The 22347-nt window shown below is 54.5% G+C and overlaps 3 protein-coding genes across 3 annotated transcripts; 2 read left to right on the forward strand and 1 right to left on the reverse strand.

Moving 5' to 3' along the window:
• Positions 1 to 3054: 3054 nt before the first annotated feature.
• On the reverse strand, positions 3055 to 7321 carry NCLIV_020150 (putative AGC kinase; the record flags this gene model as incomplete). The annotated part of the gene is made up of 5 exons (XM_003882212.1): positions 3055 to 3087; positions 3671 to 3868; positions 4283 to 4391; positions 4877 to 4915; positions 5493 to 7321. 5 exons carry the CDS (start codon positions 7319 to 7321, stop codon positions 3055 to 3057), a joined length of 2208 nt encoding a protein of 735 aa, XP_003882261.1.
• A 2048-nt stretch (positions 7322 to 9369) lies between these two features.
• On the forward strand, positions 9370 to 16278 carry NCLIV_020160 (hypothetical protein; the record flags this gene model as incomplete). The annotated part of the gene is made up of 9 exons (XM_003882213.1): positions 9370 to 10836; positions 11472 to 11893; positions 12372 to 12669; positions 13189 to 13401; positions 13867 to 13959; positions 14131 to 14444; positions 15010 to 15050; positions 15291 to 15359; positions 15884 to 16278. 9 exons carry the CDS (start codon positions 9370 to 9372, stop codon positions 16276 to 16278), a joined length of 3312 nt encoding a protein of 1103 aa, XP_003882262.1.
• A 2191-nt stretch (positions 16279 to 18469) lies between these two features.
• On the forward strand, positions 18470 to 20950 carry NCLIV_020170 (conserved hypothetical protein; the record flags this gene model as incomplete). The annotated part of the gene is made up of 2 exons (XM_003882214.1): positions 18470 to 19063; positions 19124 to 20950. The coding sequence occupies 2 exons, from the start codon at positions 18470 to 18472 to the stop codon at positions 20948 to 20950; spliced, it is 2421 nt and encodes an 806-aa protein (XP_003882263.1).
• Between the last annotated feature and the right edge of the window lie 1397 nt (positions 20951 to 22347).

Here is a 22347-nt window from a genome sequence, read left to right on the forward strand (position 1 = left end):
GGGGGGGGGGGGGGGGGGAAAGGTTTACGGGGGGTATCGAGAAGGTAATGCGCCTCTCTAAAAGCGAGCGGCGCGTCTCTCGTGGAGTTCGTCGTTCGTCGCTTTTTGGTTTTCTGAAAAAACCGGAAGGCTGCGGGGATAGCTGACACGGAACGCGTCGGTGCTCAGTCAAGCTGTTACACCACGAGGAAGCGAGCGACTCGTGCGGTGGGTTCAGAGGAACAAAAGAGACGCATTTTGGTGTCAAGAACCGGAAAAGGCAGTTGATGCCGGACGCTCTCCACGACCGCTTCCTGCTGTCGTGAAGGAGTGTCTGTGGGTTTCTGAAGCCGAACGAAATGCCGCTGTGGATTGTATAGAGCCTCCGCAAAGACATGCTTTAGGGCCCGTTGTCACTTGGCAACGGGCCCTAAAGCATGTCTTTGAGAACGTTTGTGGCGACTCAGATCGAACGCCTCGACGAAGTGAGGTGGAAGGCACCGCCAATTTCATGTCGAGAGAGTAATGTGTGTCGCAGGAGGTGTTTTTGCGATTTGAGCGCTGGCCCAGGATCCACCTGACTGAGAGGGTTCTTCACCTCTCTTGTAGATTACCACGTGGACGGCGCCTGCACGCCTCACCGTTTTTCTGCCTTCGCCGCCTGGGATTGTGTGTGTGTGTGTGTGCTGGGCATCCTAAGCTACGGACGCGACATGCGAGAAAAAGACGGGCTAGAGGAACGAGCGGGCTCTGGAAGACGAACCGCCGACTGTGCGAGACAGAGCAGAAAACTGCGGTTTCTGTCCATGCAAAGGAATTCGACAAGAAGAAAACGCGCGGATCGCAGGGAGTCAAGAGCCCGCCAGCAACGCCGCACACGCACGAGAGACGCTGGTACCGCTAAAAAAACAACGGGAGCGTTATGTCTCGATCACTCACAAGTCGAATCGAAGATGCATCTTGACTCCAAAAAAAAATTACATGTTTGACAACTCGGGGAAAAACCTTGCAAAGGTGCGAAAACCCTTTGCTCCGCGGTTTGCCCCTGGTGATAGCGAACTCGACTCTGCTAACTGCATTTGCACTCCCCGACCTGCGTCTCCTGACACAAAAATGCATATATATACACACACATATATATATATATATCTAGCTATACAGTCGTACACATATATATATATATATATATATATATATGAGAGGAGTGTAAAAGAATTTTCGGAACCGGGAAGTGCTTGTGTTCCGATTGATGTGCGAGCAGTCTGAAAAAAATGTTCCTCTCGCTCCACACGTTCTCGAACGGCCCGGCAGTGACTTCTGTTCCACGAAAATCAGCGGAATTGAAAGACTCACCGCCGTCGCCCCGCACCTGACTGTCAGCTTTGAACCTTCTTCCTTTTACACCCAAAGGCTCTTGGATAGCCGAACCGTTCACGTTCCACGCCGCGCACGTCCCGTCCCCTTTTTCGAGCGACTTTCGGGCGCTGAGAAAGACGCTAAACACCCGCTTCCTTACGGCCCTCCGCGAGACCACGCCTCCTTGGCACTGAGAAAAAAACGCTGTCAGCTGCACGCTGGAGAGAGGCGCGCGCACGGCTCAGACGCTCAGACACGGTGTGAATGCATGCAGAAAAACGAGGGCGAAAACGCGCAAGGCTCTGTTCTCGCCTCAACAAGACTGGCAAGGGAAAAGGCATCCCGCACACACTCGCGAGAGAAGGGACACAAACGGGTTTGAACCGAGAAGCGACGGCGTCTTCGACACAAAATCCGCACACCCTCCATGCGAGCCAGCGGGCCGAGAAACGACGTCCCCAGGCGTGGACCTCGGACACGGCGCTCGGTAAAAACACGCAAGAGGCGCTCCGTTCGCGGAGACCAACTACTCTCACCCGGGTTGTCCAAACCTCGCCCACCTTTTCAACGATTCGCACGAGCAGAGAACGGCGCAAACGCTCTGCATGCACGTAAAAAAAAGTCGCCCCGGTGACGGTTCACAGTGAAGTAGCGATCCCTACTTCTCGGGGAAAACACACACCACCAACAATCTGCACATACCTATATCTATAACGACTTCCATTTAGGCTTATATATAAACATAGATTTGTACAAATACGTGGAGATGATGCACGGGCATACAAAAATATACGGAAATATAGAGAGAAATGTAGATACACGCGGTGTGCACCCTTTCGTCTCGTTCCCAGAGTCCGCATTGCAAACTCACACAAGGACGCACCTCTCGAGGCAAGCGCTTTAAAAAAAACAGCCAGGAAATACCTTTGCACGCTTCGCGACAATGCACAGACATGCAAGCTAACGCACTATCGCGTCTCGAATAAAACCCGCTCGCCACGTATCTCCAGACATGCACGAGATACTCTCAGACTTCCACACTCCCAAATATATATATATATATATATATATATATACAACGGAAACAACTTTCTCTTCGTCTGTGTTGGTACTCCGTTTCCTCGCTGTCTCCACCTTTCTGTCACTTTCGCTCTCTCCACGCTGTACAGAGGATGGCGCGGTCACGCAATGAGAGGGGAACGTTGAAACACCGAGGCACATCTGAAAGGACCGACCCACGACTTTAGCGAGACGTTTGCCGCGCAGCTCAGCGTCGCCTCTTCAGCTTCGCTTTCTCGTTTTTCTTTGCCTCCTTCCAGCGAACGAGAACAGCCAAAGCGCGAGGCCGAAGTCTCTCCGCTGTGCAGACAGTTCTTCTCTGCGGTCAAACGGAGCGCGCGACTTCGATGCGCCTCGACAGGCGTGCTGCGCCTACGTACACGAAGAGACGCGGGAAGAACTGAGGGAAGAAAACGCCTGGAACACAAAGGACAAGGGCGTAAAAGAAGCGAGGACGCGAGAAAGGCAAAAGAACCAGGGAGTGCGCGAGAAGGGAGACGCCGTCCAAGAGATGGAACGGCGAAGAAGAGAGGGAGATCACCGAAGCAGAGAGCGCCGGTCGGAGAAGGGCAGAAAAGACTGGGGTCCGACACAAGACCCGCTTTTCTCGCTTTTTCGTTTCCGGTGTTTGCATCTCCGCTGCAAAAGGAATCGCGCGCCTCAGAAATCCGCAAAAGGATCACCTTCAGCTTTCTGCAAAAAAGAAAAAACCAATTCGACGGAGGCGTCCAAAGCCGGGAGAACACTCCCCCTTTCTCCCCCCTGCTGTACGCTTATTCACATGCTCAACACAGGCACGCGCCTACACGATTTCTAGGTCAAAAAACATAACACAAACAGATGCAAGGCCTGGACGCCCTCTGCATGCAGTCTCTGGCGGGGCTTGCAAGAAGAGCCGGAAGGCTAGGGACGAACGCGGCACCAGGCGGACGAAAGAAGCATAAGGGCGATGTGCGGGCCGGAGACGCAGAGACAGAGTCACGCACAAACCAACAAACAGACATCTACCGATACATAGATACATAGATACACAGATACATAGATAGATAAATATATATATATATATATAGATATGTAAGAAAATATGGAATTGGAAAACCCGGGGTGTCGAAATGTAAGCAGACGTGTTTGCGACTCTCCAGAGGCCCATTCGCTGAGAGCGCGAGAAACCGCACAGAGAGTTGTTCCACGAGAAAGCCCTCTGAAGTTCGCGGACTTCGCGGCGACCTGGTGTTTCTCTGCGTCCTCTTGGCCTTTCCCCAGTCGCTTCTCTCACCTGTTTTTCCTTCTTTCCTTCGACGAACGGCCTCAATCCCAAGCCGCGTTCGACTTCGGGGATGCAGTGGCGGAGGGACGGGGGGACAGTCGGCGCCTGGCGAATGCTGTCCAGCACGTCCCAGTCGATCGTCCGAAAGAAGGCGTGTCTCTTCACCTCCCCTGCGCCATGGCGGCCGAGCCGCTTCTCGGGATCCGCCTACAAAAGAAAAATGCGAGGCGACGAAAGAGCGCAGAAATCGAGAAAACGCGAAGCGACCTCGCAGACGCTCGCAGGAAGAAAAACGAAGAAATCCAACACGAAAGTTCTCAACGAAGGTAGAGTACCGCCCTTGCGAACGCGAAAGCTACATCCAAAAACGCGCAGATGCGTAGGGCTAACATCCCACCTCTCTCCCAGTTCTCCATACATCAAAATTCGAGACACATTCACGTACCTATCTATCTATCTATCTATCTATCTATCTATCTATCTATCTATCTATCTATCTATCTATCTATTTCTATGTATATATGAGTATGCATACGGGCATACACGTGCACATGGTGTATATTCAGTCATGTACAAGAATAGTTGTGCATATGTTTGAGGAGAATTCGCCTTTTTTCTCACCTGGAGAAGACGAAGAATCAAGTCCTTCGCCTCATCGGGCACCCGACGGTCCCGCGGGAAGGCGACTGTCGAGGGGCTACTCTTCACAAGCTCGCATATAGGCCGAGATCTGCGAAGAAAAGCGAGAAAATGTATCCAAAATCCTCCCCTGTTTCCCTGTGTATTTCAGCGGATTCACACAGCGGCATCGCGTGTGCAGAATGGACAGGCACAACCACAACGGCGAAGGCTCTCTCCACTCCTGTCAGTCGAATCCCCTCTTCTTCCACCTCCACGTAATATGCAGATATATATATATATATATATATATATATATATATATATATATGCCTGTAGGTATGCCTATATCAACAGGTGTCTACAGATAGACCTCTCTCTGTATGTGCGTGTGCACAGCTCGCAGTGTACTTGCATGTGCATGCAGACGTGAAATCCATGCTACGAACGAGGCCGTCTCCTGCCGACGCTCTCGCTTCTCGAAGGCCCCACCCGGAGAAGATTCCGGGAAAGCTGACAAACAGAGGTCTTCAGGCTTGAACCGATTTCCTCTTTCCTTCTCTGTTTCAGATTTCGTTTCGTTTTCCCTGCTCTCACCGCTCGTTCTCGTAGTCGTGGTAGCCGAAAGGAACGGTGCTGAGAAACAGTCAGACAGCTCAGAGACACAACGGCGCAAGGCTGACGAGTGGAAAGCGAGGCGGCAGAATCAAGGACGCACCAAAGAGAAAACGCACATGCATGCACACAGCTGCAAACTCAAAGATACACGCAAGGGAAGCGGAGCCGAAGGCGGCGCGGGTTAGAGACTCGCGGCAGGGCAACGCGGCCCCTAGAGAGAGGGAGAAGGCAAGCAAAACACGAGAAAAGACACCTGGGTCGGAGAAAGGAGCGGAAGAGAGAACTTGCACGCCTCTTGTGTTTATGCCCCAAATCTGTGGAGTCCAGATTTGCAGGGTATTTCCTGCGCCAAGCCGCCCCGACATCGGTGCGGAGAGACTCTAAGAAACTCGCCGAGGCACGCAAAGAGACCCGTGAGAGCGTCTTGGGCCCTTCCACAATTGCGCGTGACGGCAAAGGTAACAGCGAACCCCAAAGTGCACGCCTTCCAGGACGCTGCGTCATCGCTGAGATTCTCGGCTGTATTCCTCTGTAGACCTTTTCTGTAGTGTGCGCTCGATTTTGCTTTCTGTGAAGTTTTCTCGTCTCTGCTCACTTGTAGAGCATTTCGAAGATGACGACTCCCAGAGACCACCAGTCTGCAGGGAAGGAGTAGCCGCCGGTGCGTGCGGGGTTTGCGTCTTCGCGGGCGGGGGCGTTGGAAGCCTCGTTGCCGCGCGGTTTAGGCTCGGAGCTCCGCGACCGCGACCTCGGCTCCGCGAGTCGCGGGAAAAGTTTGCTTTTTCCTGCGATCGGCGCGAAGGAAGACGCCGATTTGAAGAGGAAACCCTCCTTCTCGCGACGCGCGCCGTGCGAGGCGCTTCCCGTCGTTGCGGCCTCTCCAAACAGCCCAAACGCGTGTCGCTTCTTATCCTTTCTCGGCGAGGCACCCGCAGCCTGCGCGCACGCCGTCGCGCGGTTGCCCTCAGCAATCACCTCCGGGGCCATAGCATGCAGCGTCCCGCAGTACGAAAACGTCCGCGCGAGCTGGCTACCGTGCGCGGGAGACGAAGGAGAAGACGAAGAAGGAAAAGGAGAAGAGGAGGGCGAAGAAGAAGGAAAAGGAGAAGAGGAGGGCGAAGAAGAAGGAAAAGGAGAAGAGGAGGGCGAAGAAGAAGGAAAAGGCGAAGAGGAGGGCGAAGAAGAAGGAAAAGGAGAAGAGGAAGAGGGCGAGGAAGGCGAGGGTGTGCCGCAGGGTGGGATGTCGCGTTCGATGTTTTTCGCGAGGCCAAAGTCGACGAGTTTGATTCGGCCATCGTCTGACAGCATGACGTTCGACGCCTGGAGATCTCGGTAGAGAATGCCGCGTTTGTGGAGCGCCTCGAGGATCAGGACGAGCTCGGCCGAGTACCACCGGACTCGGTCGACACCGAAGCCGCCTTCGAATCGGATGTGGCGATGCAAGGGTCCGCCGAGGACAGCCTCGAAGACGAAGAAGAGCGCGGCGTCGGATTTGAAGGTCTCTACGAGGCGGTGGACGCTGCACTGGACTTCGGGGAAAAACGCGATCTCCTCCAGCAGCTGCCTCTCGTTCCACAGATGCTCAGTCTGTTTCTGTGTCAACACGGAAGCCTTCTGGATCTCTTTGATCGCAAACAGCTCGGAAGGCGCCGGCTCTCGCGCCGCTGCGTCTCCGCGAGGCTGCGCGTCGTCGCGGCGCTTGCAGAGCCACAGGGAAGATTTTTTCTTCATCGCGATCTCGCCGAGAACTTGGTAGTTCCCCAACACCTTGGCGTCGTGCTCGGCTGTTCCGGCGTCGCGGTGCTCACTGGGCGGACCTGGAAAGACGGGCGTCTGCGACGTTCCGGAGAGCGACGCGTCGTCGAGAACCACGGCTTTCCCCTCTTCAATTGGATCCAAGACGTGAGGAATGCCGCTTCTTCCCCGCGCGTCCTCGAGGTCTTCGCCAGGCCGGGAACTCGCGTCTTGAGGCGAGCCGCACGCGACGGAAGAAACGCCGGAGACGGGCGTCAGACACGTCAGAGGCGAGGGCGGAGAAGGACACGGAGGCGGCGCGAGACAGCAGTGCGGCGAGGGCGAGGGTAGAGACGGATCTGAAGGTTTCTCGTGACGCGTGGAGGCGGAGTCATCGCTGGTGTCCGTGCATCGAACGGCTTCTGCGGCCTCGCCAGCTGGATGTACACCGTTGGGGGGGACCGGAGGGCCCGAAGGTTCGAGGCTCGCCGGTGGGACGAGAATGGGGAGACTCGACGCGTTTTCGGACACTCGGCGGGCAGAAGGCGACCCGTCGACCGGAGCGGATTGCTCGGGTGTATTCTCAGGTTTCGCCGCGACCTCAGGTTGCCCACCCGGCGCGTCGGACGCCTCCGCCGACGCCTTCGAAGAGAGAGAAGGGAACCGGAAAAACGTCCTGCGGCGCTGCATCCCGAAAGAGACGAAGAAGAGACACGCGACAGAAAAGAGACACGCGACGGAAAAGAAGGAGAAGCTGGACAGAAACGCCCGGAGAGAAAAAGCCGCTGAGAGGCGGTGGACAGAGATCGGGAGGGGCAAAGAGAGAGGAAGGACACGTGGGCAAAAACCGAGGATGTCGTTTCGCAAAAAGAGAAGGCGAAGGAAAAACCAACGGACAAGCGACAAAGGGACCGAAGAAGAGGAGACAGGGCTGGGCTGGCGGGTGAGAAGCGCGGCTCGGTTTGCTACAGAGAGAGCGGCAGAGAAGAGATCTGTCTCCTCACCAAAAAAAGCGGGTTTGCCCGTGGAAAAAAGGGGACCGACGTGGACGCGTAAAAAGCGAAAGGAGAGCAAACGGCAAAGCGCTCCGCGGGGGGTGAAGAGGCGCGGGGTGAACACGAGAGGACGGGAGTTCTCGCCGGAAGAACTGGAAAACGACGCTCCGGGGCCCCAAAGCGCAGAGACTGCGGGCGGCCTGGCGTACCATCGAACTTCTGGCTACCGAGACTGCCGTTCTCTTGAGAGGGAAGAAACTGTCAACCCAGAGACGGCGAAGAGACACACGCGCGTTTCCCGAAGAGAGACAGAGAAGGGAAACGGCGACACGAGGACAGCGAACTCCAAAAGAGGAAGCCTTTCCAGGCACGCCCCAGCGTCTCAGGGTGGGCGCGGAACCGGGCGACGAAGGCTCTGCGCGAAGCGACGACAGGGAAAACAGCGCGGGAGTTTGTGCGAGAAAGAAAGCGAGGAGACACACGCTTCAGCCAAAAAGGAAGAGTTGGCGAAGATCGCGGTTTTACGTCGCGCGTGCATGCGGGAGGACTGGAGAGGTCCCGTGTGTGTGTTTTTTTTTCTGGGAAAAGATTGCGTTTCTGCTGCGTTGGGAAGCAAGAAAAAAAGAGACGACCCGTCTGTGCCGGGGAAAAGGAAGATGCGCAAAGCCTACACGCACGAGACGGAAGGCGTGAAATCGCGAGGAAGTCGTTCCGGCCGACGCGCCTTCTCAAGAACAGCGCACCGCCCTTTTACGCGTTCGCAGGGAAACAGAAAGTCCGAAGAAAAACGCGACAAAAGAAATCTCGGGAAATGCAGGAACTCGCCGGGGAACCACCGAGTGACGAAACGCACACAGCACACCGCGCGTGTGCTCTCCACTCCTCTTGCCTTTTCTCGCGGCGTCTTTTTGAGTCTCGACACGGTCGCGTCTCAAGAGTCGCAGCCCTCCCAGGTGGACGGTTTCCTTCCGACGAAGCTCACAAGTCTTGTAGGGAAAGGCGAAAACGCTACGAGGCTGACAACGGCGTTTCTGAGGCATAACCGACAGAACTGAGGCTGAAGAGGCCTTTACCGAGAGTCAGCTGAACAGAGAGAGGGGCGGGCGAGCGGGCGACGAACGGGGGGGGGGGTCATCGACGCACACTCCTCAGCTCCGAAGCGCGTTCGCTGTGTCTTGCTCCGTTTTTGGAAAACCCAGAGGAGGTGTTTGCTTTCTTTCCTGTTTCTCGGCTGCTTTTCCCCATGTTTCGGATCGCGTTCGAGGTTCGCTCACGGCGGCGCTGCAGGCGCTCGCCGCGGCGAGGGGGGGAACCCTGGAGGGTGTCGATGTAGCAGCTGAGGGGAAAAGTTTTCGCGGAGACGCCTGCATGCGCAGCGGAAAACGCCACTCTTGAGAGAAGAGAGCCCGCCAGAAGAGAAGGCAGCAGTTGGTTTTTGTGCCGCAAACCTAAACAGAGAGGTCCACCGCGGGAAGATCGAGAAACCGCGCCGTCTCGACGGTCATATCGCGTGTTTCTCTGCCTAGCTCTTCCGCGAGGCGCTTCTTTGAGGTTGACAATTTTCGCGTAGCGACCGCGTTGCATTTTGCGCTGTTTCGGCGACAAGGACGACACAAAACGGACTCCCTTTCTGTGTCTTGCGTCTTCTTTGCGAGCCGTTTTGACGGGGACACGGGCAGGCTCGGCTCCTTGGCGAGTCTCTGAAACCGCGGAGTCTGAACCGCGAAAAAGAGGCAAAGAATAATGGCGATCCCGGGCCAGCGAGCGAGCGGGGCAGCGCGGGGCGGTCTCGAGTCTTCGGCCGGCGCAGGCGAGAAAGGAGGGAAAAAGAGGAAACTGGCGCCTCGCGTTTCTTCCGGAACTGCGGCTGAGGCCGGGAAGGAGTTGGAGAGGCTCGGGGGGGAAAACGGCGCGCAAAAGCGCGAAGCGCGGGCGGCAGGGGACTCCGCCGGACAGTCGAGACCGGAGTCGGTTGACGAAGCTAGCGACTGGCATCGAGGTGTACGTACACCGCAGGAAGTGGAGGATGGAGCACGACGGGGCGCCGGCGGCGTTTCTGCGTCTGTAAATCAGGTGCAGCAACGCGTCAGCTCTCGGTTTTCCTCCATGTCTTGTCTCTCGCCGCTGTCGCAGGCCTTCCTCGCTTCTCTGCGGTTCTCCTTCGCGACCCCTGTGCAAGAAGCGTGCATCCCACTCCTCCTTTCAGGTGTACATACACCTGGGGTCTCGGCGACCGGCTCGGCTGTGACGCTTTTGCAGCGCAAAGACCTGGCCGTCGAAGCTCCGACAGGATCGGGCAAGACGCTCGCCTTTGTTCTGCCGGTCGTCGAGCGCCTCCTCCGCCGGTTGCGCATCTGCGAACTTGCGCAAGTTTCGTCTTCGTCTTCCGCGTCTGGCGATGACGCGCCAGAGTTCGTCTGGGACCGCGAGAGGCAGCGCCGATTCGCCTTTGCGGCGCCCTCCTCTTCGCGGTCTTCCGAGACGCAGCCGCACCCGACAGGACCCCGCGAAGAGGACGTCGAAGGCGACTCGCAAGGGAAGGGCGAGACGTCGGAGCCTCGTGAACCTCAGCTCACCGCTTCGCCCTCCCCCGAATACGCCGCGTTCCTCAGCCAAGTTCTGGAATTTACACCGAGTTCCCCCGCCCCCGCGCCCTCCCCGTCGTCCGTGCCTCCCACTGACGCTTCGCCGTCCTCGCCTGACGCAGGCGACGGCCCGCGGAGCTGTCGAATTGGGGCTGTTATGCTGGCGCCGACGCGCGAGCTCGCGCGACAGATTTTCAGTGTGGTCCGAAGCCACTTGCGCTTCATCGAAGACACGGTGTTGCTTCGCGCCTCGCATGCAGGTGGAGCCGTGGCGGCCGGTTCTGCGCAGAAATCCCGGAAGTCGCGGAAGCGTCGACGGGTTCTTCCTCAGGAGGACAAAGAGACGGAACCCAACGCGGAGGAAGAAAACGCCGACACCGCTTCTTCCCCGCCGCCTCCGTCCAACCGAAACGCGACTCCGGTCCTCGCCGAGAGCGCGCCCGCCCCGTCGCTTTCTCAGTCTTTCTGTCTTCAAAGCATCCTCGTGACTGGCGGCGCAAGGCCCCTGGAGGGCGACCTGCGCGCTCTCGAACAACGCGCCAGCCTCCGCGCGCTGTTTGTGCTCGTGGCAACTCCAGGCCGCCTGTCGCGCCTGGTCGAAACCGAGCGAGAAAACAGCCAAACCGTAAGCAGAAGGACGAAACAGAGAAGAAGAGAAAGACAGGGAAGAACGAGGGCGCCAAGGGGCGACACATCTCGCCGCACGTCTGTGGTTTTTCACACTCGCAAAGATCGGAGAAGTATGCACGTGTATCAACTTCTAGACCGACAGACTCAGGCGTGGGGCGGTATCTCTTTCTGGACACGTTTCTCTTCGGAGACGCGTCGAGGTCTGCATCCGGCGTTTCTGTTCGCAGAAATGTGCGTCTGTAGGAAGCGACACACTGAGGAAAAGGAAATCTAGCCTTCTATTTTGATATGGACCTGCGTGTATCTGTCTTCATACACATATACATGTATGTATATGTGAACTGTGACCTAATCTAAGACGAGAAAGCGAGAGAAAAAAGATCTACTTCTCCGTACGGTCCCCATCTCGCTCGGTGCATGTATGTGCGTCTATAAATACATGCCAGTATACGTATATATGTATGTGTGCATATATGTATATATATGTATATATGTATATATATATATGTATGTGTATGGGGAAAGAGGGCGTGTTTCCGTTTCTGAGAGATGTTCGCTGGCATCGGCTGTGGCGTGAACTCCGCAGAGTGTACGCGTTTGTGTCGGCGTCTTGCGTTTCGTTTCTCGAAGCTGCACTGGTCCTTTGAGGCGCTGGACCTCGTCGTAGTGGACGAGGCGGACCGGCTGATGGACGAGCAGCACACCGACGACTTGCGGAACTTGCTGAGATACTTTCGCGAGAAGAAGGCGAGCGCGCAGCAGGAGAAGCGCCGCGATGGCGCCCACGCGCCAGGCCTCAGTTTCCAAGTCGCCGTCTTCTCGGCCACGCTGGCGGGAGCGATGCAGGAACAGAGTAAAACGAAGGCGCTCTGGGGCGTGGTGAAGGAACCGATCTGCGTTCGGGTGGGAACGCCGCTTGCCACGGCGCCGCCCGCAGGGGATGCGAAAGAAGAAAAAAGTTCAGTTCAGCACGACGTGCCCAGCACCTTGAGCAACTTCTACGCGATCTGCAACTACGACGACAAACTGCCTTTCCTCGTCGACTTCATCCAGTAGGGACGCGAGAGGGGAGACGCGCAGACGTGCGCTTCTCGGGAAAGCGGGGACTGTGATACTTTACACAAAATTTCATGGGGAGATGCTGCCGAAAGCGCCAGAGAGGCACGCCCACATTCATGTCGCTCAGTTTTCTCTCCACACATGTAGAGTCCAATAAACATGAGACGCACAGTCGCAGAGAGGTTTCCACACATATATATATATATATATATAGGTATGTGTGTGTAACCATAGGTACACCTGTATGTATATATGTAGGTCGGGCATGCGAGTATTTGCGTGCGTATGGGTATGTAGTCTTTTTGAATGTGGGCGGCGCAGAGAAGCTTAGACAGACTTGCGCAGAGTTTCCACACACGGCACATTCGGTATCGGTAACTCTTGGTTTTTACGCGTGCCTCCCCGGGTTTGGTCTTTTGGTTTTTGTGTCTGAGACGCTCGCGTGTTTCCTGTGCTGCGCTCGCGTTTCAGAACGCAAATCATTCCGAAAGGGGCGAGCTGTATCGTCTTCCTGCTCACTTGCCACTGCGTCGAATACTTTTACGGCCTCCTGCACGCCCTCCTTCGCGGCGCCTCTTCGTCTCCTCCGCCCATGCAACTGGGCAAGCTGCATGGGCGGATGAAGCAGCGAGCGCGTCTGGCTGCATGCAAGCGCTTTTCAGCACACGCTGCCAGGCGCGAGGCGAAAGTTCTCCTGGCCACAGACATCGCCGCCCGTGGCCTCGACTTTCCCCACGTGGACTGGACGCTTCAACTCGACCCCCCGCAGGTGAAAAGACATGCAAACATCCGCCACGCAACGTATCGTCCTCTCTCCTGAAAGCGTTTCCGCGGACGCCCGCTTTGTCTTCGAATCACTAAATATGTATATATGTATATGTACGTGTATATGTATATGTGCGTATGTGCATGTGTATGTATGTCTGTATGTTTGCCTGTTATGTATGTATATACGGATGCATGTCTAAAGTTCGTGTACGCCGTGTTTCTGTTGCTGTTGCGCATGTATGCAGGTTACATGCATGCATCGGCATACACGTATATACATGTGGTTATATATATATATTTAGGTGCACGTGCATATATATATATATATATATATATTGCGCAACGTGTATGTGTGTGTGTGAGCGATCAGCTCTATTTTTCGCACCCATGCGTGCGTGCAAGGATCGACAGCCCGGCGCTGGGCGGAGACGGGGCGAGGGGGATTTCAAGAACTGGCGAGTTTCGCAGTGAATCGTTGTCGCGTTCCTGTCCCCTGCGCGTTTCTGCATTTTTCACACAGAACCCCGACGTGTTCGTACACCGCATCGGACGAGCAGCGCGCGCGGGGCGCTCGGGCAGCGCTCTTCTCCTTCTTCTTCCTCAGGAGGACGCGTACATTCCTTTTCTCAAAAACCGCGGAATTTCGATTGCTCCCTTCGACGCCATGCAAGCAGGCGGAAAGGAGACGATAAAGTGTCAGGTCAACGAGGCGGCCAAGAATGAAGTTCTCCAGGTAAGCCAAACGCACCTACGCCCGTGTATACGCTGAAAAAACATATATATGTATGGGTACGGAGGGAATGCACATTTGTTTATTGATCTCATACATCGATGTGAATGTATATTTCAATGGGATGGACAGGTGAGAAAATAGGATGCCTGCTGCAATATAGGCGTGCATTGATGAACAACAGATAAATATATCTATATCTATATCTATATATATTTATAGACTGGTAGACAGATAGATAGATGCATCCATAGGCATATGAATATCAATGTAGCTTTCGAACATAGATAAAAACATACCGATAAGTGATGAAGATAGGTGTATCTGGGTCGTTGGATTGGCCTTCGCACATTTTTGTCATTGTGAGCAACAAAAGTGAGAGAAGGAAGTGCGTTTCGTTCGTTTTGGATTTCGCCTTTGCATGCATGTGGAATGGCGTTGGTTCTGGAATGCATGCGTTTTTCGTAGGATCGTGCACTCGTCCTGAAAGGATCCAAGGCCTTCGTCTCCTTTGTCCGCGCCTACAAGGAGCATCAACTCTCCTTCCTTCTCCCCTTTCAGGTAAGCCTTGTCTTCTTTTTCGGTTCTCCGTCTCTCTCCTGACCTCGTTCTTCGTCCCGCTTCTGTCTCCTTCCTGATTTGCGTCTCGGTCTTCCCCTTCCACCTGTCGCGCGCGTGTCAAAGAGATCGTTTGCACTTTTTCTGTCTCTCCGCGCGCGTGTTTTTCTTCAGAAACTCGACATTGGACGGCTGGCGACGGCCTTCTCGCTGCTGAGACTTCCGCGGATGAAGGAGATTGTCGGTCGGTGCATTTCCAACTTTGTGCAAAGCGAGGTGGATCCGCTGACGATTCCTTTTCGCTTCGACGCCGCCCGCGAGGCCGAGCGCGTCGCGGGCCATGCTGACGCGCTGGAAATGCGCGAAAAACGCCGAGCGGAAAAGGAGCGTAGACGCGACAACGCAAAGAAAAAACAAATCGAAAAAGAGGCGAGACCCGACATCCGCAACCAGGCCCGCACCAAAGCCGAAAAACGAAAAGCAAAACGGTATGAAACACCACACGTATTCACACATGTATGTGGATGACGATACGAGTGCGTGTCTAGAGTCATGTATGTGGTCTTATGCTCATATATCTATATAAATATAAATGTATCTATCTATATAAATATAAATGTACATGTATATAATTATGTATAAGCATAGAGATGTATGGAAGGCTCGACCAGTTGCGGGGGGAGTCCCCGGTCGAAGTCAGAGCAAGGGACGTATCCACAGAATTGGAACTGCGTGCGCACGTAAGCACTCTGTGCCCACCTGGCGGTCTCCGTGTACGCACGTTTCTACACACGCACTTTTGTAAATACAAATGTATGTACTGTGAACCACTATGTATATAGAAATATAAATTTGTGTATCTTTCAAAGTGCATCTGCTAGTGCACGTGCAGATGGATGTTCCCTTTGTTGCCGGGTGTAAGTATGTCTATCTATCTATCTATCTATCTATCTATCTATCTATCTATCTATCGACTATGTATGTGAAGGTGTTTGCACAGTTCTTTTGTGTCGAGAGACTGTGGCAGAGTCGCGTGTGTTCCTCGTTTCTCAGGCGGAATGCTTTAGAGGAGTGGGAAGAACTCGCCTTCGAAGGTACGTTCACCTCGTGGATTTCGTCGGGGGCTTTCTCGCAGAAGAGGCGCTTTTTAGGCCCGAGTTTGCGGGCAGAACATTCTTCTCGTTTCTGCGTTTTTTCCCATTTATCATTTCATAGATCCATCTTACGCACCCTATTTCATCTTCTCCAGTAGAGATATTTGTTCGGAGATTCTCTAAATTGGTTCGCTGTGAATTCCATCGGTCGCCGCTGTTTCGTTGCCTTGTCTCCCGCAGAACGCATGGCCCGCAAACTGAGGAAGGGGAAAATCTCGGAAGTTCAATATGAAAGGGAACTGAAAAAGCGTAAGTGGCAAATCCTCCGCTTTAGTGGCGGTTTTTCCACATTGACGCAACACACATTGGTGATGGGGGAAAGATCACGGCGCGTCATCATGTTGCATGCACGCGGTCCGGGAAAGATTCTCCACCGCCTGCGTTCAGAGCATCACACGACTTTCTTGTGTGTTCGCATACACACACGTGAGGATTGCAGCGAAGGCACACGCATACACATCTATGTTTAACTATGGATATCTTCATGCACTTATGTATATATATATATATTTGTATTTGTTTATTTTGTGCATGTCTGTCTATATACACACACATCCACGAATAGTAGATGTCTCCTTATTTATGTGTGTGACTGTATATGTTGATCTATCTGTCTACATTTCCATTATAGGCGTATTTGTGTAGTTGTACTCAAGAATAGGTAACTCAAGTTTGGGGAAAGGTGCGGTTGTGGCGAATACATGAGATCGTTCCTCCCTGTTTTTCGGGGCTCGACATCACTTTTGCATTTTGCGGCTTCGTGCGTTTTGCAGGAGGGGAGCAGTTCGCCGAGGACCTCGACTCGGACCTCTCTGGAGACGACTCCGAACCGGGCGCGCCCTCAGACAGGGGAAGCGCCGCAGGAGATCGGCAGCCGGGGTGTACGTACACCGGAAAGGCTTCGAAGCGCGCGTCCGTTGATTCGACGCTGAGCGACGGAAGCGCCGACGCCTCCGATCTCAGTGGCTCTGACGAGTCCGGGGAATCTGGTGAGAGTGGAGAGAGCGGAAGCGAAGGCTGTGACGATGAGGCAATCGCGGTTGCGAAAAAAACTCGAGGGCAAGCGGGCCAGCGAGGAGGCGGAGCGCCACACCCCAAAAAGCAGCCGAAGTGGATTGGAACTCGAGGCCGGAAAACCAAAAAGAAGAAATGGGGACGACGCAAATAGCGCACGAGACAAGGAAATTAGCGAGGGAAACGGCCTGAGCATTGTCCCCGCTATCATCCACTGTTCGGCTGTTGTCACGTTTTTTTGTGGTTGTTTCGCGTCGTTCTCTGTTGTGTCCGGCGTCGCGAGAGTTTCTTGACAAGCTGGTATGCATCGAATCCCGCTGACAGGGTTAGGTGCGCGTCTATCCAAAGTGTCTCGGCATGAAGGTAGTTCTATAAATGCGCATTCACACGCATGCAAATGCAGGCCAACAGTGAGGCGTGCGCTCCTGGCTTTCGCAGGCCTTTGCGCAACGAGATGTATTGAAACGGGGTTTCTTTCCCACTCCCATTCAAGGAGACAATAACTTGAAGCCTCTTCATGCCTTCCTGTCTCACGGGGGGTCATGGGCACAGCTGGGCTTCAGAGAACAGGATCAAACGCAGTCTCGTGCTCAACATCAAATAAAAAATGCTACATAGTTCTTTAAAAAGAGCTCGATATATATATATATATATAAGTACAGGCACGTAGATGTACAGATGTGAATGTAGACATATATGCAGGGAAGCATCGAATGAGAACTGACACGGCTTGAGGGCTCGCGGGCTTCCGCCGACACATGCGCAGGCATACTCACGCACACATAAAACGTGTGTATAAATAAAGCATGTATATATATATATATAAATAAGCATCTACTGTATTCTATTATACTCCTCTTTGCTTTATACTACTTCATTGTATGTATGTATATATATATATATATACATAGATAGATAGGTATGTTTTTGCCTGTAAGCATGGCCATGCACAGGTGCCGTACAAGAAAAAGTAATCTGTTCAAGTATTTACACGCATATATACATATATATGTGGAGGCGTGGAATTTGCCAGGTCGTGTTTCCTACAGGAAACCTGGATATTTTTGGATCCAGGAGAGAGCCTGCGATTTGGGGAGCGCATGCACACCGTTCTTTCTAGGCGAGTGTAGAAAAACGGTGTTGTTTTGGGTCGCCGTATAGCCTTGGAGCCTCTGTGTGTCCGCGCTTCCTAAGCGCCCCCGTCGGGCAAAAAAGAGGCTTTGAGAGAAAAGAGACCAGAAGACTCCTTTTCTCGCGCCTGGCCCCTCCCCCCTTGCAGTGTCACTCCACCTGCAGGCGGCCTCTTGCTTCTCCGGGAGCAGCCTGAGATACTGACGTGTCGCGAGCGAACTGAGAACTTCATGGAAAGCGTCCGTTTTGCGCTCGCCTCGGAACCGATCCATCATCCTCAGTCGTCCGGTTTAGGATTACAAAGATACAAATGTTTAGTTTCGTGGCGCTTGGCAATCGGGTTTCCTTGTCACTTTTTCCTTCCGCCCTTAACTTGCGTATCATCATATACGTTTTCCTCCACTGACACATTGCTTTGCCTATGTCTGTACATTGAAGCCTCTTTATCGGTTTTTTTAGACTCTCTAGATAGTGTCTTTTTTATCCCGTTGGCTAGTGTCGCGTTTTTGCCTCCCCTTGGTGTGCCTCGGCGTGCGTTTCCCTTCTCCCTGCGGTTTCTTTTCGCGCTTCCTTCCCTTTCCTCTGAGGCGTTCCTCCCCGGCCGTGGGTTCCTGGTGTTGCTGCGTGTTGGGGTTCTGACAGACGACGTGGTTTCCTCGTGTCGCTTCTTTCCACTATGTCCCCGTGCAAACGAAAGCGGCTAAAAGACCGAAGGCTCCTCAATCCTTCCTGACAAACGCTCTTCGCTTGGTCAGAAACCTCACAGGAGGGGGCAGTCGGCAACTTGCCTTCGAAGAAGCAAGTTCGCCTCGCCCCAGGCCCGTACATTGACCACACAAACCGGAGAGAGACTCATCCCAAGACACAGACCCCGGAAAACGCACGCGCGATATAATGACCGTTCTCTGCTTCCATACCAAAAAAGAGAGCACGCGGTGACGATACAGGGGACAGAGAGCCCTCCAGATATATATATATATATATATATATATATATATGCACATATAAATAGAGGTTTTTGATCATTTGTTTGCAGACGCCTCCAAGGAAGGTGGGACCGCTACATCTCTATCCCTTTCTACGCGACTATACGGGCCGTTGTCTATATCCCTTTGGCATAGACTTTTTTGTACCTTCTTGTGCGCGGGGGTCGGCGAAGTCAAGCGGGGGGGTGTCCGGGTGTCTGAGGTGAACCCGATTCGACCGCAACAGAAATGGGCGTTCTGCCTCGGTCGGCCTTGGCGTTTTGCGACAGGCATGTGGCGTACGCGAAGGACGAGGCTCTCGAGCCTGTAGAGAGTCTGTGCACGTTTCAAGACGGGATGTCCGGGATTCACGCGGAAGGCGCGAGCGTCGAGGGGGCGACGCCGCCTCTCTGGGCCAGTCAGGACGAGTCCCTCGACGTGCACTGCAAAACTGCATCCGATGGGGAAAAGCTGGCTGCGCAAGACTGGGTCGTTTTCCCCAACGCAGACATGCTCCAGAACACGAGCGCCCTCGCATCCCCCGCCCTGGCGGCGGAAGAGGGAAGACCCGGAGAGACACGCGGGTTCGCGCGCAGCGAAAAGCAAAGAATCTGTTCGATGCTGAGTTACCGGCGGCCGGAACTCCAGGCGGAAGGCCTGAGAAAAAACAAGAACGCCTCGTTGTTCCTCGACGGCTTGAAGCGAACAGGCAAACGGCTCTTTTCGCTCTCGCGATGGCACTTGCTCGTTTTGCTTTGCTGCTACTCAGTCCTCATCGGCCCAGTGTATCTGAACTGGGCGCCGTTCCGCCAGCTTCTCTTTGACAACGGCGTGTATTTCTGGGTATGCGATCCGTGCGAAACAGACGCCGCGAACATCACCTTTGTGGACCCGGCGACGCAGACCTGTGCGCAGCAGCGCCTGCACGTCGGAAACCTCTTCACCCTTTGCACCGTCGCGGACTACGGGATGTCGTTCTTCGGAGGCCTCGCGATGGACGTGGGTGGGCCGAAACTGGCATCCGTGGGAGGTTCTCTCTTGATGACGCTGGGATGGCTGCTCCTCGCGTTCTCGAGCGAAACGTTCCGTGCGTTCGAGCTCGGAATGGTCCTCTTTGGCCTCGGCATCGACATGGCGTTCTACGGCACTCTCCCCGTCGGTTCGCTCTTCCCCGGGCACTGCAACACCGTCCGTGCGCTCCTGGTCGCGATGCGGTCTGTCAGCTACATGACGCCAGTCGTGCTGCAAAACGTCGCGACTTCCCTTCACATTTCCTACCGAGGCATCATGGTCGGATACGCCGTCGCCGCGTTGGCCCCGGCTCTCCTCATCGCGGCGTTCGTCACCCCCTGGAGGCCGTGGGAAGGAGGCGGCGAGGGCGGCAAGGACGGCGAGGACGGCGGAGAAGAGGGGGAAAACGTGGGCCGCGAGGCGGCGCACCACGTCAGCCCCTCGGCTCTGCAGGTCTGCAGGCGTGCCAAGAGACAGTCTCGGCGGTTGTGCTGTCCGTGCTTTCCGTGGAAAACCGCGAAGCAGCACGAGCGCGAAACAACCTACGTCGACGGCGAAGGATCGGCGCCCGCGAGGCCTCCCTCAATTCTGAACAAGTGCAGCAAAAACGCGTGGGAAAGTCAAGGCGAGAAGGGGGAGAGTGAACAAACTTCGGCAAGCACGCCCGTGGTGACGGACCAGACAGAAGCGTCGCTGAAACACCCTTCCGTTTGCGACTCGTGGCCAGCAATTCCAACTGACACGGGTTCGCTGTCGATGATCAGCCTTTCTTCTTCCCCCAAACACTTGAACGAGGACGGGCGAGTCGCCAGCAGCGCGCCGTGTCCCTCCGAGCCTTCTTCGCGCTGGGGGAACCTCCCGGAGCGGCAAGCCTCACTCTTTTCCGGCGAGGCAGAGCGAAGAGCCGCAAACGCTCCCGCGGAAGAGGCTCCGGGACAGCATCCGGAGCGAGAACGTGGGCCGTCACTTTCGGCCGCTGGAGTGGGAAGCAGGAGCGAAGGGGTAAGCGAAGAAGCGATTGCGGCGTACCTGGGCCAGCAGGGAGCGCCTGGACGGCGAGAGAAAGCCCAGCACGTGTACACCAGGGCGATGGCCTTCGCGAAGAACTACCTCGTCTCCAGTCTCTACTTGCCGATTGTGCCGTACTTTACCATTACACTCATTCGGGCAGTCTACTTCAACACAGCCTCCCACGACCTCGTTCCCCACGCGCTGACGTTCCTCCACATTATCATCGGGTTCGTGTTCATCTTTCCGCCGATTGCGGGGTACATCGCAGACCGATATGGGATCCTTCTTTGCATGACTCTCGTGAACTCGTGCGGGACACTGGTCATCCTCCTCTCGCTCGTCACGCTCCTCCTACCCGGCCAGGCCGTGTGGCTCGAATACGTCATCGCCGTTCTCTTCATGCAAAACATGTCTCTCATGACCAACCAGATCTACTTCTACGTCGGCGCCACGTTTCCTCAGCGACACCTGGGGAAACTGATTGGGTTCACCTGCACCGTAGGCGGTCTCCTGTCCCTCCTTGCCGCGCCCATGTTCGACTACTCCGTGAAATCTGGAGAACACGGCTTCCTGGGCATGCTCACGCTCCTCGCCGCGCTGTCTGGGGTCACGTACCTGCTTCTTCTGGTTCTCCACGTCATGAAAAGGCGCGCGCTGAAAAGGAAAACCGAAACAGCGGTGCCTTGCACTGCTGTCGTCACCCTGTAGAACCTCGAAAAACAGGCCTTCCAGGCAAGCCCCATACACACAGACTCGTACACATGGAAGCACACTCACACGCATTTAAAGTGTTTCTGATCTCGGTCCACTGCATCTCCACCGAAATATCAGTAGGACGCGCACAAACCGAAGACTTCCCTTCCAGTGTATCGCCGAGGAGACATGTGGGACACACATGGGCATGCCGACGTGGAAACTGGTATCGAGGCGTGTGAGGAAAAAGATCAAGACGCAGTGGCGCTTGGAGAGCGAGACGGCATCGGATACGGGGCTCAAAAAGTTGGGCTGTCGAGGCAGCTTTTTCTTCGAGCAAAGAGTCGACAAAACAGCAGCCTGCCGCGCCCAGCGCGGACGCCGCCTCTCAAGGACTCCTGTCTCAAGACCCCTCGTCGTTTGACTCCAGAAATCGAAGCCGTGAAAAGAGTCGGTCTCTAGTTCTCAGCCTTTGTTCGCAAACTTTCGCGTTTTTTTCCACATGAGAGACCGTGCGACTCATCTCGAAAACACCGACACACGCCTCGCAGTCAAGGCGCTCGCCAAGGTTCTCCGTGAGACCTCACGTGCACCAAACGGCTGACTGTTTAAACCTGCAGGAAGGGCTCCAGCTTCCAGGATGTGCACGTGCATATTTCAAAGTCTCCTGTGTCTACAGAGAGACGTATTTGTGTTCGCATGTGTCATTTTCTTTCCTCTGCATGCGCTGACGACGAACAGACTCGGCACACTTGAACGTGAAGTCGCACAAGCACGAGGAAACATCGAGTTGTCCCACCAGACCACAGAGCTCATTTTCCCGCACGCGCCTCTCCGAACGCAAAAACCTCGTATTTTCATACACAAAAGCATTTCATACTCTTATACAATATATATAATATATATAATATATATATGACCTGTTGGCATTCGCTGCTTCAGGAGGAAGGCCTCTGCCTTTCCGCGACGACATCGCCAGCGCGGGCACCTGTTCGTGGGCTCATACATGCATGAACACATGCACGCATGCATATCACGCAATTCTGCAGGGTCCCTGTATTATATACTTTCATACATACATATATATATATATATATATATCTATGCACATACATGCATATATGCATGTAACGTTAACATGGATGAGAGTGCTTATATGTATGTATGTTCATGCAGTGATTCGCTGTGTTTGGGTGGGCGTGGCGAGGAAGCAGAGACGAAGGCTCCAGCTGTCCTTCGCGTTCTCTCTCCTCGATGCTAAGAAGTTTGGGAGGCACAGGCGCCATCCGCTGTTACGCACACCTCGCGGCCCAGGAGCCAAGAGGCCGAAAGTTTTGCTACGCCGCGAACGCACACGGAGAATCTCCTTCCCCGGCTAAATTGCGTAGGCACAGCTTAGAGACTTTAAGACG

This window comes from Neospora caninum, chromosome VIIa (genome assembly GCF_000208865.1).
Source record: "Neospora caninum Liverpool complete genome, chromosome VIIa".
In the NCBI taxonomy this organism is placed as follows: domain Eukaryota; phylum Apicomplexa; class Conoidasida; order Eucoccidiorida; family Sarcocystidae; genus Neospora; species Neospora caninum.